Source organism: Girardinichthys multiradiatus, chromosome 23 (assembly GCF_021462225.1).
Source record: "Girardinichthys multiradiatus isolate DD_20200921_A chromosome 23, DD_fGirMul_XY1, whole genome shotgun sequence".
NCBI classification, from domain to species: Eukaryota; Metazoa; Chordata; class Actinopteri; order Cyprinodontiformes; family Goodeidae; genus Girardinichthys; species Girardinichthys multiradiatus.
In genome coordinates this window covers 41346960-41359973 of record NC_061815.1, presented here as the reverse complement: position 1 = coordinate 41359973, position 13014 = coordinate 41346960, and the positions used below count along the sequence as shown (strand labels likewise).

Genomic DNA, 13014 nt, shown 5'->3' with positions numbered 1-13014 from the left:
CACCGTGCACAGGCGTGTGCAGGAAATGGGCTACAGGTGCCGCATTCCCCAGACCTGGGCTACAGAGAAGCAGCACTGGACTGTTGCTCAGTGGTCCAAAGTACTTTTTTCGGATGAAAGCAAATTCTGCATGTCATTCGGAAATCAAGGTGCCAGAGTCTGGAGGAAGACTGGGGAGAAGGAAATGCCAGAAGTCCAGTGTGAAGTACACACAGTCAGTGATGGTCTGGGGTGCCGTGTCAGCTGCTGGTGTTGGTCCACTGTGTTTTATCAAGGGCAGGGTCAATGCAGCTAGCTATCAGGAGATTTTGGAGCACTTCATGCTTCCATCTGCTGAAAAGCTTTATGGAGATGAAGATTTCATTTTTCAGCACGACCTGGCACCTGCTCACAGTGCCAAAACCACTGGTAAATGGTTTACTGACCATGGTATCACTGTGCTCAATTGGCCTGCGAACTCTCCTGACCTGAACCCCATAGAGAATCTGTGGGATATTGTGAAGAGAACGTTGAGAGACTCAAGACCCAACACTCTGGATGAGCTAAAGGCCGCTATCGAAGCATCCTGGGCCTCCATAAGACCTCAGCAGTGCCACAGGCTGATTGCCTCCATGCCACGCCGCATTGAAGCAGTCATTTCTGCAAAAGGATTCCCGACCAAGTATTGTTTTATAACCTAACCCTGCTTTTATCGTCTTCAAACTGTTATCCCTGAGATGTCTGTTGCATTCCTTGGTCTACAAAATGCTGTTTGTTCACTAATGTTCTCTGACAAACCTCTGAGGCCTTTACAGACTGGATGCACTGGAGTAGAAACTTGTGCCCTGATTCCTATTTGGATTTCCATCGGCAGGTTTGCAACTTGTGTACCTGAATTCAGCAGGTTTAAGCAGTCTACACGTCACAGCCACTCCTCGGAGCTGTGAGTCAGCATTGACAGCATGGCACTAACTAAAGAGGACAGCATCTCCTTCAGAGTGACAAGACATTTATGCAATGTCACATGTAGGAGCTGGGTACAAAATAGGGGCAGGCAGCCCTCCGTCCCATATGTCAAAACAAATAAAAGCCTGAAGAGGCCTGCTGGCTTTGAAGATTCACTTCAGCCCAGTATGGAACAAGCACTGGAGTATCGACGCTGGAAGCCATCTAATTATTATCTGTTAACATAAAGGTCTGATGGCGGACGTTTGACTTGAGATGACAGGAAACACACAGGTGCTACTGATAACATTGATGGTGAGTCACTTCTGGTAATTCTCCCAATAAACCATCGCACTGCTAAACTAAGCCAACAAGAACATCTGACCATTTCTACAGCTGTATGAAAAAGCTGCAGGAAATAATTTTATTCTTTAGGTTTTACACTTTTAAGGCATGCATAAAATTAATCATTGAAACTATCTACTACTGTTTTATGCACATTTAGCATATATGTTTTCCAATATTGCCACTAAATATATGTGCAAAATCCTCATGAATATGTGTAGTGGTGTGAAAAAAGATTTGCCCACTTATAAGTTTATTTTGTTCTTGCTTTTTTGTCAGATGAACAACTTTTAAATATCAAAAATAACAAGAAAAAATACAAAACGCAGTTTTCAAATCATGATTTCATTTATTAAGGGAAAACCAACAATAGTCTATGGGAAAAGTAACTGCCCCCTTCATAAATCATGAACCTACCTTGATTTACCACATTTTTGGAAACTTTAGTTCAGTTTCACTTGCCAAATGTTACTGCCTAACCTATAATTTAAAAAATCACCTAAATACAGCTTGCCTGACAACATAAAGTAGGCCAAACAATTTCAAAAAGCAACATATTTTTCCCTGATTATAAGAAATTTAATAACAGATGAGAAACAAAGTTGCTAACATCCAGCAGTCTGGAAATGGTTACAACATTAAACGGTGGTGAACCATCCTAGGTCTCTCAAAGTTTTTCCATGAGTACACACACTGCTGATAAATGAGCTCATAAATAGTATTTGTGATTCAACAATATTAGAAAAAATGCTTACATGGAAGAGTTTCACGGCGAAAATCACTGGTGACCAAAAACACAAAGGCCCGTCTTGCATATCTCAAAAAACATCTTTGATGATCTCTAAGATTAGGGGGGAAATATTTTGTGGATGTATGAGACAAAATGAAACATTTTGTAAAGTGTGTGTTCAATTATATCTGGTCCAAAACTAATAGCATTTCATCACACCAGATGTCCGTGTGGTGGTAGTATTATGGTCTGGGACTGCTTTGCAGGTTCAATGACTTGCCTCAGTTTAAGAAACCATAAATTCTGCTCCCTACCAGAACATCCTGAAGGAGAATGTCCAGCCATTAGTTTGTGACATTGAGCTCAAGTAAAGCTTGTTTATGCAGCAGGAGAATGATATTAACACACCAGCAAGTCCACCTCTGAATGCCACAAAAAACTTCACTGAAGGTTTTGGATTGGTCTAGTCAAAGCCTGGACTTAAATCTGATTTAAGCTCCAATGTTTCTGAATTACAACAATTCTGATAAGAAGAGTGAACCAAAGTTCCTCCACAGTGAGGAAAAACATTTATTCTCGGTTTTAACAAACCCCCTATTAGGTTTAGGGGGCAATAACTTTTTGCATTTACTTTTTTACAGATTGGTTTGGATAGCTTTTTCTCCTGAAATAAAACGAAATAAAATTTGAAAACTGCTTTTTGCATTTACCCAGGGTATCATGTCTGATATTAAAATGAGGTTTTTAATATCAGACATGATACCCTACATTTTCAACATCTGTAAGAAGGGAAATACTTTTACAACCACTGTACTTACACGCAGACAGAAAACAAATGAAAAGTTTAACCTCTGTAGGAAGAAAAGGGGTCTAATAGCCAAAAATTGTACTCATGAAGAGCTGAGATACCTCTTGGATTTTACTCAAGTAGAAGTAAAACGTACAGTGCAGTAAAACTACTAAAAGTACTTTTTTTCCAAAAAGTTACACAAGTACAGTTAATGTAACTGAGTAAATGTAACTAGATACTACCCACTTCTGGTGGTGAGCACTTTTTACAGAGGTAGTTTGATTCCTGTCGCTTCTACAAAGGGAGGGCAACAACTAATCCACACAAAGTTACTTCTAAGGTGTGTGGAAACATTTCAGTCTGGATGGCAATCTTTCCAGGATGAAGATGACTTTATGCAGTAGGCAAGAGAAGTCGTTGAATGGTGTATAAATGGTGGATAAATCATATACTGCAATTTCAACAGTCTAAAGGTCAAACAGCTGTCTTTATTCTAAGAAACATAAGAGGAGACCTGAGTGTGGAAAGGTGTTAATTTTTTTATTCAACTCCACCAGTTTTACTTACAATATCCAGTAAGGAAGCTGTGTTGGAAAGGTTTTTCAAAGATAACAAAAATTAAAATAAAATCATGTATAGGTAACAGCTATGGCTGTTTATTACAACATTTGACCTTTGTAATGGAAAATACAAAAACACATTAGTTTGACAAAATTTATCCTGGTTAAACCTGTGTGAAATATCTCAGGTGTCAAGAAAAAGCTTTTGTACCAGCCATTCACAAGGTAAATCTAATTGTCTGTGTTGTAGAACTAACAGGCCAAACACCAAGCTGTTTCTGCTTCAAAGTTGGACATTTCAATTTCTAAGGAAATAAATGCATATGATTATTAATATGCAATAATGCAAAAGAATGGCAATATATTTATCTGCATGTTGTACTTACAAACACCAAATGACTTTGTTGCAGTTTTGCGTGAAAGATTTAATAGGATACATCTTCTTTAGGTTTTATATGCAAGGCAGTCATATTGGATTTTGAGGTCAGGATTGGTAGGAAGCCTCTGACTTTCAAGGTTGCTTAATGTTAATGTTTCCTTAAACTTAGAGATTTAAATTTCTGAGTAAAAAACAGAACTAATAATTAATTTGAATCCTTCAGTTATGCAGTGCTAATAGATCGCAGCTTTTTTTCTTCTTTTGTTTTTATGACCAAACACAACAAACTGACAAAGTCTAGTCCCACTGTTTTAACAGGTCTTGGACATCTTAGCATTTAAAGTGAAGTTGTCCTCTTTGAGTGGCTGCAGCTAAGACCTCCGGCCTCCAGATGGCGATATTGTGTGTCTGTCATGGACGTTGGTGCCGTGATGACGTCTGAAGCGGAAGCAGCTGTCAGACCTGTGCTCTCAGATTGAAGATGACGATGAAGAGTGAGTTTACGAGCTGAAATCTTTACACACAGAGGGTAAAAAGAGAGGATTTTAAACCGGAGCGGACATGACGACGGTGTTTGTTACCGTCGGAACTACGCGCTTTGATGAGCTGATTGAGAGCGTCACTTCCTCTGAGGTCACGCAGGTGAGCAGGGGTCTTCATATAGGTCAGGTAAGTAGCTGAATCCCATGTTTTATGACTGAAATGTTTTACCCTCATAGATACTGAAGGCTCGGGGATACGGACGTCTGGTTCTTCAGGTCGGAAGAGGGACTTTGGTTCCAGATGCTGACAGCTGTGCAGACCTCAGCGTGGAGGCTTTTCGCTTCAAAGACTCCATAGCAGAGGACATGAGACGGGCTGATCTTGTCATCAGCCATGCAGGTAAATCAGGGGCGTTTCTACACATAAAGCTTTACCGGGGCCCAGCCCCCTCGCCCCAGCCACTTCAACCCGTCATGCAAACCTTGTTTTAAAAAGCTTAATTCTATGAAATATGTTATTCTAGCCAATGTACCTGACCGGCTTTATTTCTCTGTTTATTGTTATTGCCGCTGTTGTACTGATTTAAAAAAAAAAAAAAAAAAAAAAACACTGCTGAAAATAAAGATGCAAGGATACCCCGAAGAAGCTGTGATAACTGGTCCTACTTCAGCACAGCATAAAAACATATACCACCATTACACGACTGAGGAAAGTAGGAAATCTGACCATACACTGATCAGAGATTATTAAAATACAATTTGGGTTTTTTTTCTTACATAAACAGCCACTGGGTGCGAATTATATTATTGGTTTTGTTAGTTTGTTTGTTCTTCGTTTCTTTTGGACAGCAGCTCAACAAGTAGCTTTTTCAATTTCTTCTCTTCAAAATGATTGGCAATTCATTTTAAATCTGTTGCTTTTTGCACGGCTGCATGAATTAAGCATGGCCAAATTTGATCACTAAATGCATTCATAATAACTTTGTTTAAATGTGGGCAGTTTCTGAATTATCATGAGATCTTGTTGAGATCCAGTCTCATTTTTAGGAAGGATCTGTTCACACAAAGAATGACACTAAAACATCACAGATGAGATGATGAATGCAAAAAACTCAAAAAGCAAAAACAGATGTTTATTGAACTTCCAAGTATCTGTAAAAGCTGTTTAAAATCTGAGAGAGGGATTAGATTGGAGAGTATCAAGTCCTTCCTGGATGAGACGGCACCATACGAGACTGTCTTTTTGTCCAGATCCTTATGGACAGGCACAGGACTTGACTGCAGTGTTTATCGGATATGAACCTTGACAAGTAGGATGGCAACAGTCCAAGTACTGATTTTCTCCAATGTAGAGAGTGCGTGGATGCACAAGAGGTTTATGTCTGGTTATGAACCTTAAAGCACTGTGGCAGACGGTGTTCAACAGGTTCAGACAGCTGACACATGGTTTCATGTGAAATAATGCCTCCATAATGTAGCTGTAGCATCTGAACACCTCACAAACTCTTCTTAAATAAACCTCATAAATCGAACTCTCAACCTCCTGACTGATTATTGTAGCAGAGGAAAAAAATCTTATTAGGAGAACAAATGTTGTATTTAGACTGAGCTGATTGACTCCAAAGTGGCCAAAAGATCCAGTGAATTAAGTTTTGAGCTTTTTGTAGTTCTAAAAATAATAAAATGCCCACTTCTAGTCCACACTGTGGCGGGCTTGCTCTTCCTTGATTTTAGTGTGTCTGCTCAGGTTTGCAGAGGCAGATTTGGGGGTTTTTAACTGTGAACTGGTACTTTTAAGGGGTTAATATTAAACATCAATGCAGAACAGGCATGCAGTCACACCTGAAGCAGGTCTTGTTGGAGTCTTTTTCTCTGTCGCAGTCTGAAAACCAGAGAGAAATAACAAAGACGTGGTGCTTTAGGGATAATTCTTTTAGCAACGGGCCCATATAAACCTGTATAATAGGACGTTAATAGTATGTGAAAGCTTGATCTATAGGTTGTAATTCATTATTGATTTGTTTTTTGCACTCTGGGAAAATAAAGCAAATAAAGTAAAGGAAAATAGATAGACTCACTTTATTTATTTTTTTCTTAAAAAATTCCTTTCAGGTGCAGGAAGTTGTCTGGAGGCTCTCAGTGCCGGTAAACCTCTGCTGGTTGTAGTCAACGACAAACTGATGGACAACCACCAGCTGGAGATGGCCCGACAGCTGCACATGGACCACCACCTGTTGTACTGTACATGCAGGTATGTCTGTCTCACACGCCTGTCCGAAGCGTAGCAATGCGAAGCTAACCGACTCTAATGGTGTGTTCTTTGGTTTGTTCAGCACTCTGACAGAAACTCTGAAGAACATGGACCTCTCTGTACTGCAGCCATTTCCTCCTGGACAGCCAAAGAATTTTGCAAACTTTCTAGACAAAGCGCTTGGGGTGAAATGACATTTTAACTCCACAAAGCTGCTAATTATGTTACACATAAAAGTGCTGATTCTTTGTTGCGAATGAACATGACTTTGTACGCAATTAAAACATTGAGTGTTTATATTTTAATCAAATATATATCGGACATCAGCTCCCTGTGAATGTTCTGTTATTTAATATTTATATCAATTTAAGCTTTAGTTGAACTTTACAGTGAAATACGTCCCCAGACTGAGGTCTTTGTGACACAGGTTTGCAAACATTGTTTAAGTAAAGCCCAGTAGCCTGTTTAAGTACAGCAGTAAGACTAATCCACCTGTAAGGTAAAGCTTTTAGATCTTTTTATACTTCACGCATTTTCTCATTGAGTGTAAACCTCTACAGCTGCTTGTAGTTCAGCCATTTTACATTCATCTAATTTGATTTCTTTCATTGGAACCCTATTCCAATGAAAGCCTGTCTGCTGTCCTTTTAACTATAATCTAATTTTATCCCAGGGGACAAGTCTAATATAATATAAAATGCCATTTTGCCAATCTAAGTGACAGTGTACAGCTTTATGAATATCAATGATTTTATTTGGATTATGTTTAACATTTTCCGGAAGCTTGACAAAAAGTATGTTTAGTACTAATAAAGCTTGAGACATGTCCTGCATCCCATAGAGGTATGGTACCGACAGTGCCTCACCCCGATACCTCTGAATAAAATCCAGTGCCACCAACAACCTTTAAAAAAAATAAATCACATAATCAGTAAATAACACCCACCCACACTGGCAGTCTGAGCAAGGAGATGATTAACTCAATCTGAAGGAGCTGCAGAGCTCCACAGCTCAGGTGGGAGAACATGTTAACAGAAAAGCTCTTAGTTATGCACTCCACAAATCTGGCATTTATGGAAGAGTGGCAAGAAGAAAGCCATATCAAGTCCTCTCTTTAGTTTGCCAAAAGCCATGTAGTGAACACAGCAAGTGTGGAAGAATGTGCTATGGTCAGATGGACCCAGAAACTTTAAAGTTCTGCCCTACATGTAAACTACAATGTGTAGCAGAAAACTGAAACTGCACATTACCCTGAATACAACCTGTGGGGATGCTTTTCTCCAGCAGGGACAGGGAAGTTGGTCAGAGCTGATGGGAAGAAGGATAGAGCTAAACACAATCCTGTTAGAGGCAGCTGAAGAGGCTCTCCTTCCTACAGGACGATGACCCTAAACATGCAGCCAGAGCTCCAGTTGAATGGTTTAGATCAAAGTAACAGTTAATTATTAGGATGATATGAATCTGGCAAGAGTTGACTAAACATTGATGCCCAGTTGCTCTCCATCCAACCAAACTCAGCTTTTGCTGCTTTGGAAAGAAGAATGGGGAAAAGTTTCCCTCTAGATGTAAAATGCTGGTAAAGAAATACTTCAAAAGACTTGAAGCTGTAGCTGAGATTTTATTTCCTAAATATCACATAAAATTACCCATAAAAAAAATACATTGAAGTTTTTGACTGTAATGAGACAAAGAGTGAACAAGTCAAATGAATACTTTTAAAGCGGACTGTTTACTTGCCAGAAAGCTGAGTGGGGTTTAAAATGCTGATTATCATGTCCTTCCAGAACAACTCAATCCTCCTCCAGTCAAGATCAGATACTAATGTTTAGCTTCAATCTAGAATTATATTTAATAACCTCATTTGTTTTATTTTGAAATACAGCAAATAGATATTTTATGATATTTCCCAAACTCAGTTAAGAGTCTCATAATATGTTAACCTCTAACAGGCTGGTGTCGAAACACGGCTGAGTGAAAAGCTGCACGTACTGTAGTTTGCCCCTTCAACCTATAAACAGTGAAAACCACAACAGGAAACATTTTTGTCTGCTGTGCTACAGAGATGTCAGATGCACAAACACTGATCTGAGCAAAACCTTTACTTTTTAATCAGTTATTTTAATGGTAAAACGCTTTTAATAAGTGACCACTAACAAACCTTCTAAAACTGTTGTACAAGAGGAATAAAGCAGAAAGACTGACAGGTTTCCCTCACAGGAAAGTCCCTTTTGTGCTGTAGTCAGCTGAATTTCAGAGGAACAGGATTTGCTGCAATTCAAGGATGTGAAGCTTTCTTCAGTTCCTTTCTTCAGACAAATGTGTCACAGCTTACAGAAATCAGATGTGGTTAAACTGTAAATTTGTTCATTCTTACTGCCTTAAATCGAGTACAAATATGGAGTCAGTTCAGAAAGGACTGAGAAATACCTCTGAATTACACATTTAATACTCTACATTTCATTATGTCCACTAAATATCGTTTAGATAGTGAGCAGTGTATGTCACTTAATTCTAAAACATGTTAGGTCTGGCAGCAGCCTTATTTTTCCTTGATTTAGTCTGGTTTAGACTTGTCCTGTCACATGATGTTTGTTAATGAAATTGGAATGGCACAAACAAGTGTCTCACTCTGAGGCCATGTGCAAGCAGCTCTAATGTGTATACAATGCATTATTTGATGCTTTCCCTTGGTAGAAAGATCTTCTTTTAACCATATTGCATCCAGAAGATACTTCTTTTGCAATTTGAGCAAAATCATAGCAGCTAATATTAAAGGGATAGTTCAGGATTTTTGAAGTGAGGCCCTGCGAAAATGTTCTAAGTAGTTCATATCTTACCTGCTGTGGATAATTCTTGTGGTCTCTTGATTTAGTATAAATCCAGATTATTTGTTCTAAGAGACTGAAGCTAACACGGAGGCCAAGGAAGGCTGTGTCCAAGGCGGGCATATGCTGTCTTTAAACAACGTCAATCTCAAAACGTCAAGACAGTTTATGCGATTGGTGTTTTTTTGTTTTTTTAACTGTAATTTTTTTTTTTTAAATGTGATGAATACTGAATACACGGGAAATGTAGATAGGAGATGGTGCACCATCAGTACCCTACCTACATAAAACACATACTGAAAACAAAACATGTAAAACAGTTTCTGGTTGGACTATCTGATATAAATTTAAAGCAATGTAAAAATCTGTCAAAACAGCATTCTCTTAAATGGCTATGTTTTGTTTTATTTACAATGCTTTCACATTAATCGGTTACGCTGTCTGAAAATGCTTTACTTATTCTGTTTGCAGTAAGTGTTTCACTAGGGAAGGTTCTTAGTGTTGCCCCTCCTCCGACCTTTAGAGGAAGTCCAGTCCTCGAGAGCTACTATCCTGCAACTTTTAGATGCATTCCTGCTCTAACACACCTGAATCAAATGGCTGAATTCCTTCCTCAGCATTCAGTTATTCAGCTCTGTTGGGGCCTGGTAATGAGCCAGTCATTTAATTCCGGTGTGTTGCAGGAATGCATCTAAAAGTTGCAGGATAGTGGCTCTGGAGGACTGGACTTGGGCACCCCTGCTTTAAATAAATAAATAATCGGTGTAAATGCTCTTCCAATGGGAATGTGACGACGATTTAGGATTTCATAAACTGTGCTGACGTAAGCTGCTCTGATGTTTTTGAGATTGGAGTTGTCTTAAAGTGGCAGATATCTGGTTTGGCGTCTCCCATGCTAGCTGTTAGCTTCAGCCTTTGGGACCAAGTAACATGGATTTTTACTAAATCAACACACCAAGAGAGTTATCTACATAACTCAGTGGTGTCCAAAGTTTTGTATTTTGTGCCACAAAAGTTAGATTTTCTTTTCTATTAAATACATATTTTTTTTGTGAAATAGTATTTTTACCCCCTCAATGACTGAATAATATTTTAGTAAGATGAACAAAATAGTTTTATTTTTTGAGCCTGTAAATCACTGAAGATCCAAAACAAAAAAGGCTCTTGCACTTTGCCTAATTAAGAGTTCCTAAATTTATTGGGATCAATTGCTTTTTTCTTTATTGGTCTAAAAATTATTTTTTGTCTATTTACTTGCTGTATTTTGCCAAGTTTAATGAAGGGTTGCACCTGAGCATGTTTCTGAGTAAAAGACCCTGGATGATTGTGGTGCTTTTATAATTAAATTAAAACAATAGCACAAACCTGGCAAATAAGAGGCAAATACTTTGGGTTTAACCTGACAGTTTCCATTTTAAGAACAATCTACAACAGTGAAAATAGTGTTCTAACAATAAAGAAATAAAAAATTCTGCATCAACCACCTGATGACCACAACAGGTTTACAAAACACGTGTACAGTAAATATCAGGCAACAATCATGACTATAATCAGCAACAAATGATTCAAATCCACCACAAAGTCATGCAATGTTTGGAACAATCTTTACTGGAAACTTGTAAACAGTAATGGCATGTGGAGCAAACCAAAACAAGAAGTAAAACTATTTCAAGTTCCACCGCCAAAACACTGACCGGACAGACACTGTCCTTATGTGTCCTTAGTGGTCTTGTCTACAACCTGCTCCCTGTGGAAAGACAGAATGTTCCTTAAAAAGGTTCAAATTAATTAAAATTATCACTCAGATACTTTCGTTTGCACGCAGCCTCGTATAATTTACCCTCAATTTATAAAAACAGGTCATGTGTTCAAACATGTATGGCTAAAACAACTATGATATCAGTCCTGAACTTTGCCTTGCTTAAGATACAGAGGAGCAAGGCCTGGTTCCAGAAGGTCCAGATTAGCATATTCATAGGTCAGTTACTGAATAACAAAGATAGTCAGGTCCTAGGGCATTCCATGGTCAAATTATTATTTATTTTTCCTCCAAAACATTAGTAAAAAAAGGGAATTCTGAGTAATTGTTAAAAGACGTAATGACTTCTAGAAGGAAACTTGAAGAGCATTTATTAAAAAATGTTTGTCTCACAACTTTCTGTCGTTGGAAGGCTAAAGGTGATTCTAAAAATACAATGTTTGTTACTGTATGAAATTATAAAACACCATAGAAGTAAGTCATTGTAAACAGTTTATTAAACCTGTTTTTTCAGTTTTCTGTAAGCGTCTATACATTTCTGAAGTATAAAAAGAAAGACATTTTTTATATAGAAATTAAATTTAAAATTGATGCTGGAACAGCCATTTCATTGTTACAGTTGCTTAACTACCATCAGAGATGACCATCAATGCAACTAATGGATCCAAAGGTTGTGACTTCTCTGAAGACTATTTGATTTGAACCGGTTGAGCAGCTTGGCTTCTGGAAACAACACAGATGGTTCTTTCATCAAAACAAGTAAGGACTGACCGAATGCACACGATTAGTAACAACTGGGCCAAGAACATCACTTCTGGCAGGTCAACAGTGGATATCACATGAAAAGTAGAGCTGCAAAGGAACCTTGTTTGTTTAGTTTTTCTTCAAGACACAACATGCCTCTGATCCTGTTTTTTATCGTAATATAGTCAATATAATAATCTATAATAATCTATAGTTAGATTCAGTAATCAATGGTCAAAACATACATGCATTCACCCTTCGGTGAAAGTTTTCCCCATGGTTTGTTTTGGATGTAGAGATTTAAGGTGTTGGCTCTGGTTTAAATTCTTCCACACCTACAAGACAGGCTAAAGTTTAAAGCACTCACTGTCTAAATATAATTATATGTTGCAAGCGAAAGCCCCTCCTACATGTTTTGGTCAGTTTACTGGTCACGGGTCACACCCAACTGTACAATGTTTGTCTATATTTGTCTAAAGAAGGAGTAGTCTGAGCAAAGGCTTGAAAATTTAAAATACTCATAAAATAGCCTTTGTTGAAAGCTGAGGACAAAGCTTTTAAAGACAAGGGCATTTAAAATGCGTGTATCATATTTATATACACGTTTTCTTTTTCACCAAAGACAAATGTACTAATAGCAAAGTCTCCAGCTCTAATATGAGTTCAGAAAGTGAAGATTTACATTATTTATCTAGTGAGAAGAGCTTAAAATAAATGTCTGGGTTTGGTAGCTTGGGGATCTAACAAACCTGCACCCTACAAACATATTTAAAAGTGCTTAGTGGTGGGCACAGTTAGAAATGAAAAATGATGACAGAGATGTAATTTAAAACATTAAAAATTGTTTTGTTTCAGATGTAATTTCCTCCGTAATTCTGACCAGCATTACCTTGATACCCAAACAGCTTTCACTGTAAAACCTTATATCAGGGAGTTGCGCAGCAATTGTGCAGGTCTCATGTTTCCCCTGAAATTCAGTCTAGATTTACACCTAAGGGTTTAAAAGCATTACAATTATACAGCTGTCAAAACATTGCTCTGTCATGCCATTCAAACCCTAAAAGTCCCAAATATCGCTTCAAGCTAATGCCTCATTTTTCAGGGTTGGAAGGGAAGCTGAAAAATTGAGACTACCACCTCTCCAGCCAAATTTTCCCTCCTTCATTTGGCTCAGACACGGAGAAAAGAAATAGTGCTGCTACAGCACGTTTTTGGTGAAATAAAG

The 13014-nt window shown here is 38.2% G+C and overlaps 1 protein-coding gene across 1 annotated transcript; it reads left to right on the top strand.

Moving 5' to 3' along the window:
* Window positions 1-4146: 4146 nt before the first annotated feature.
* On the top strand, window positions 4147-6787 carry zgc:92907 (uncharacterized protein LOC436733 homolog). Its single transcript, XM_047353552.1, has 4 exons — window positions 4147-4370; window positions 4448-4610; window positions 6323-6461; window positions 6544-6787. Exons 1-4 carry the CDS (start codon window positions 4290-4292, stop codon window positions 6653-6655), a joined length of 495 nt encoding a protein of 164 aa, XP_047209508.1. The 5' UTR covers window positions 4147-4289; the 3' UTR covers window positions 6656-6787.
* Window positions 6788-13014: the final 6227 nt, after the last annotated feature.

Bases quoted from the DNA above. Each gene is read 5' to 3' on its own strand.
- zgc:92907 (XM_047353552.1), top strand. From the start codon at position 4,290: ATGACGACGGTGTTTGTTACCGTCGGAACTACGCGCTTTGATGAGCTG. The intron at 4,371-4,447 runs GTGAGCAGGGGT...TTACCCTCATAG, and splicing joins CTTCCTCTGAGGTCACGCAG to ATACTGAAGGCTCGGGGATA. The intron at 4,611-6,322 runs GTAAATCAGGGG...AATTCCTTTCAG, and splicing joins TCTTGTCATCAGCCATGCAG to GTGCAGGAAGTTGTCTGGAG.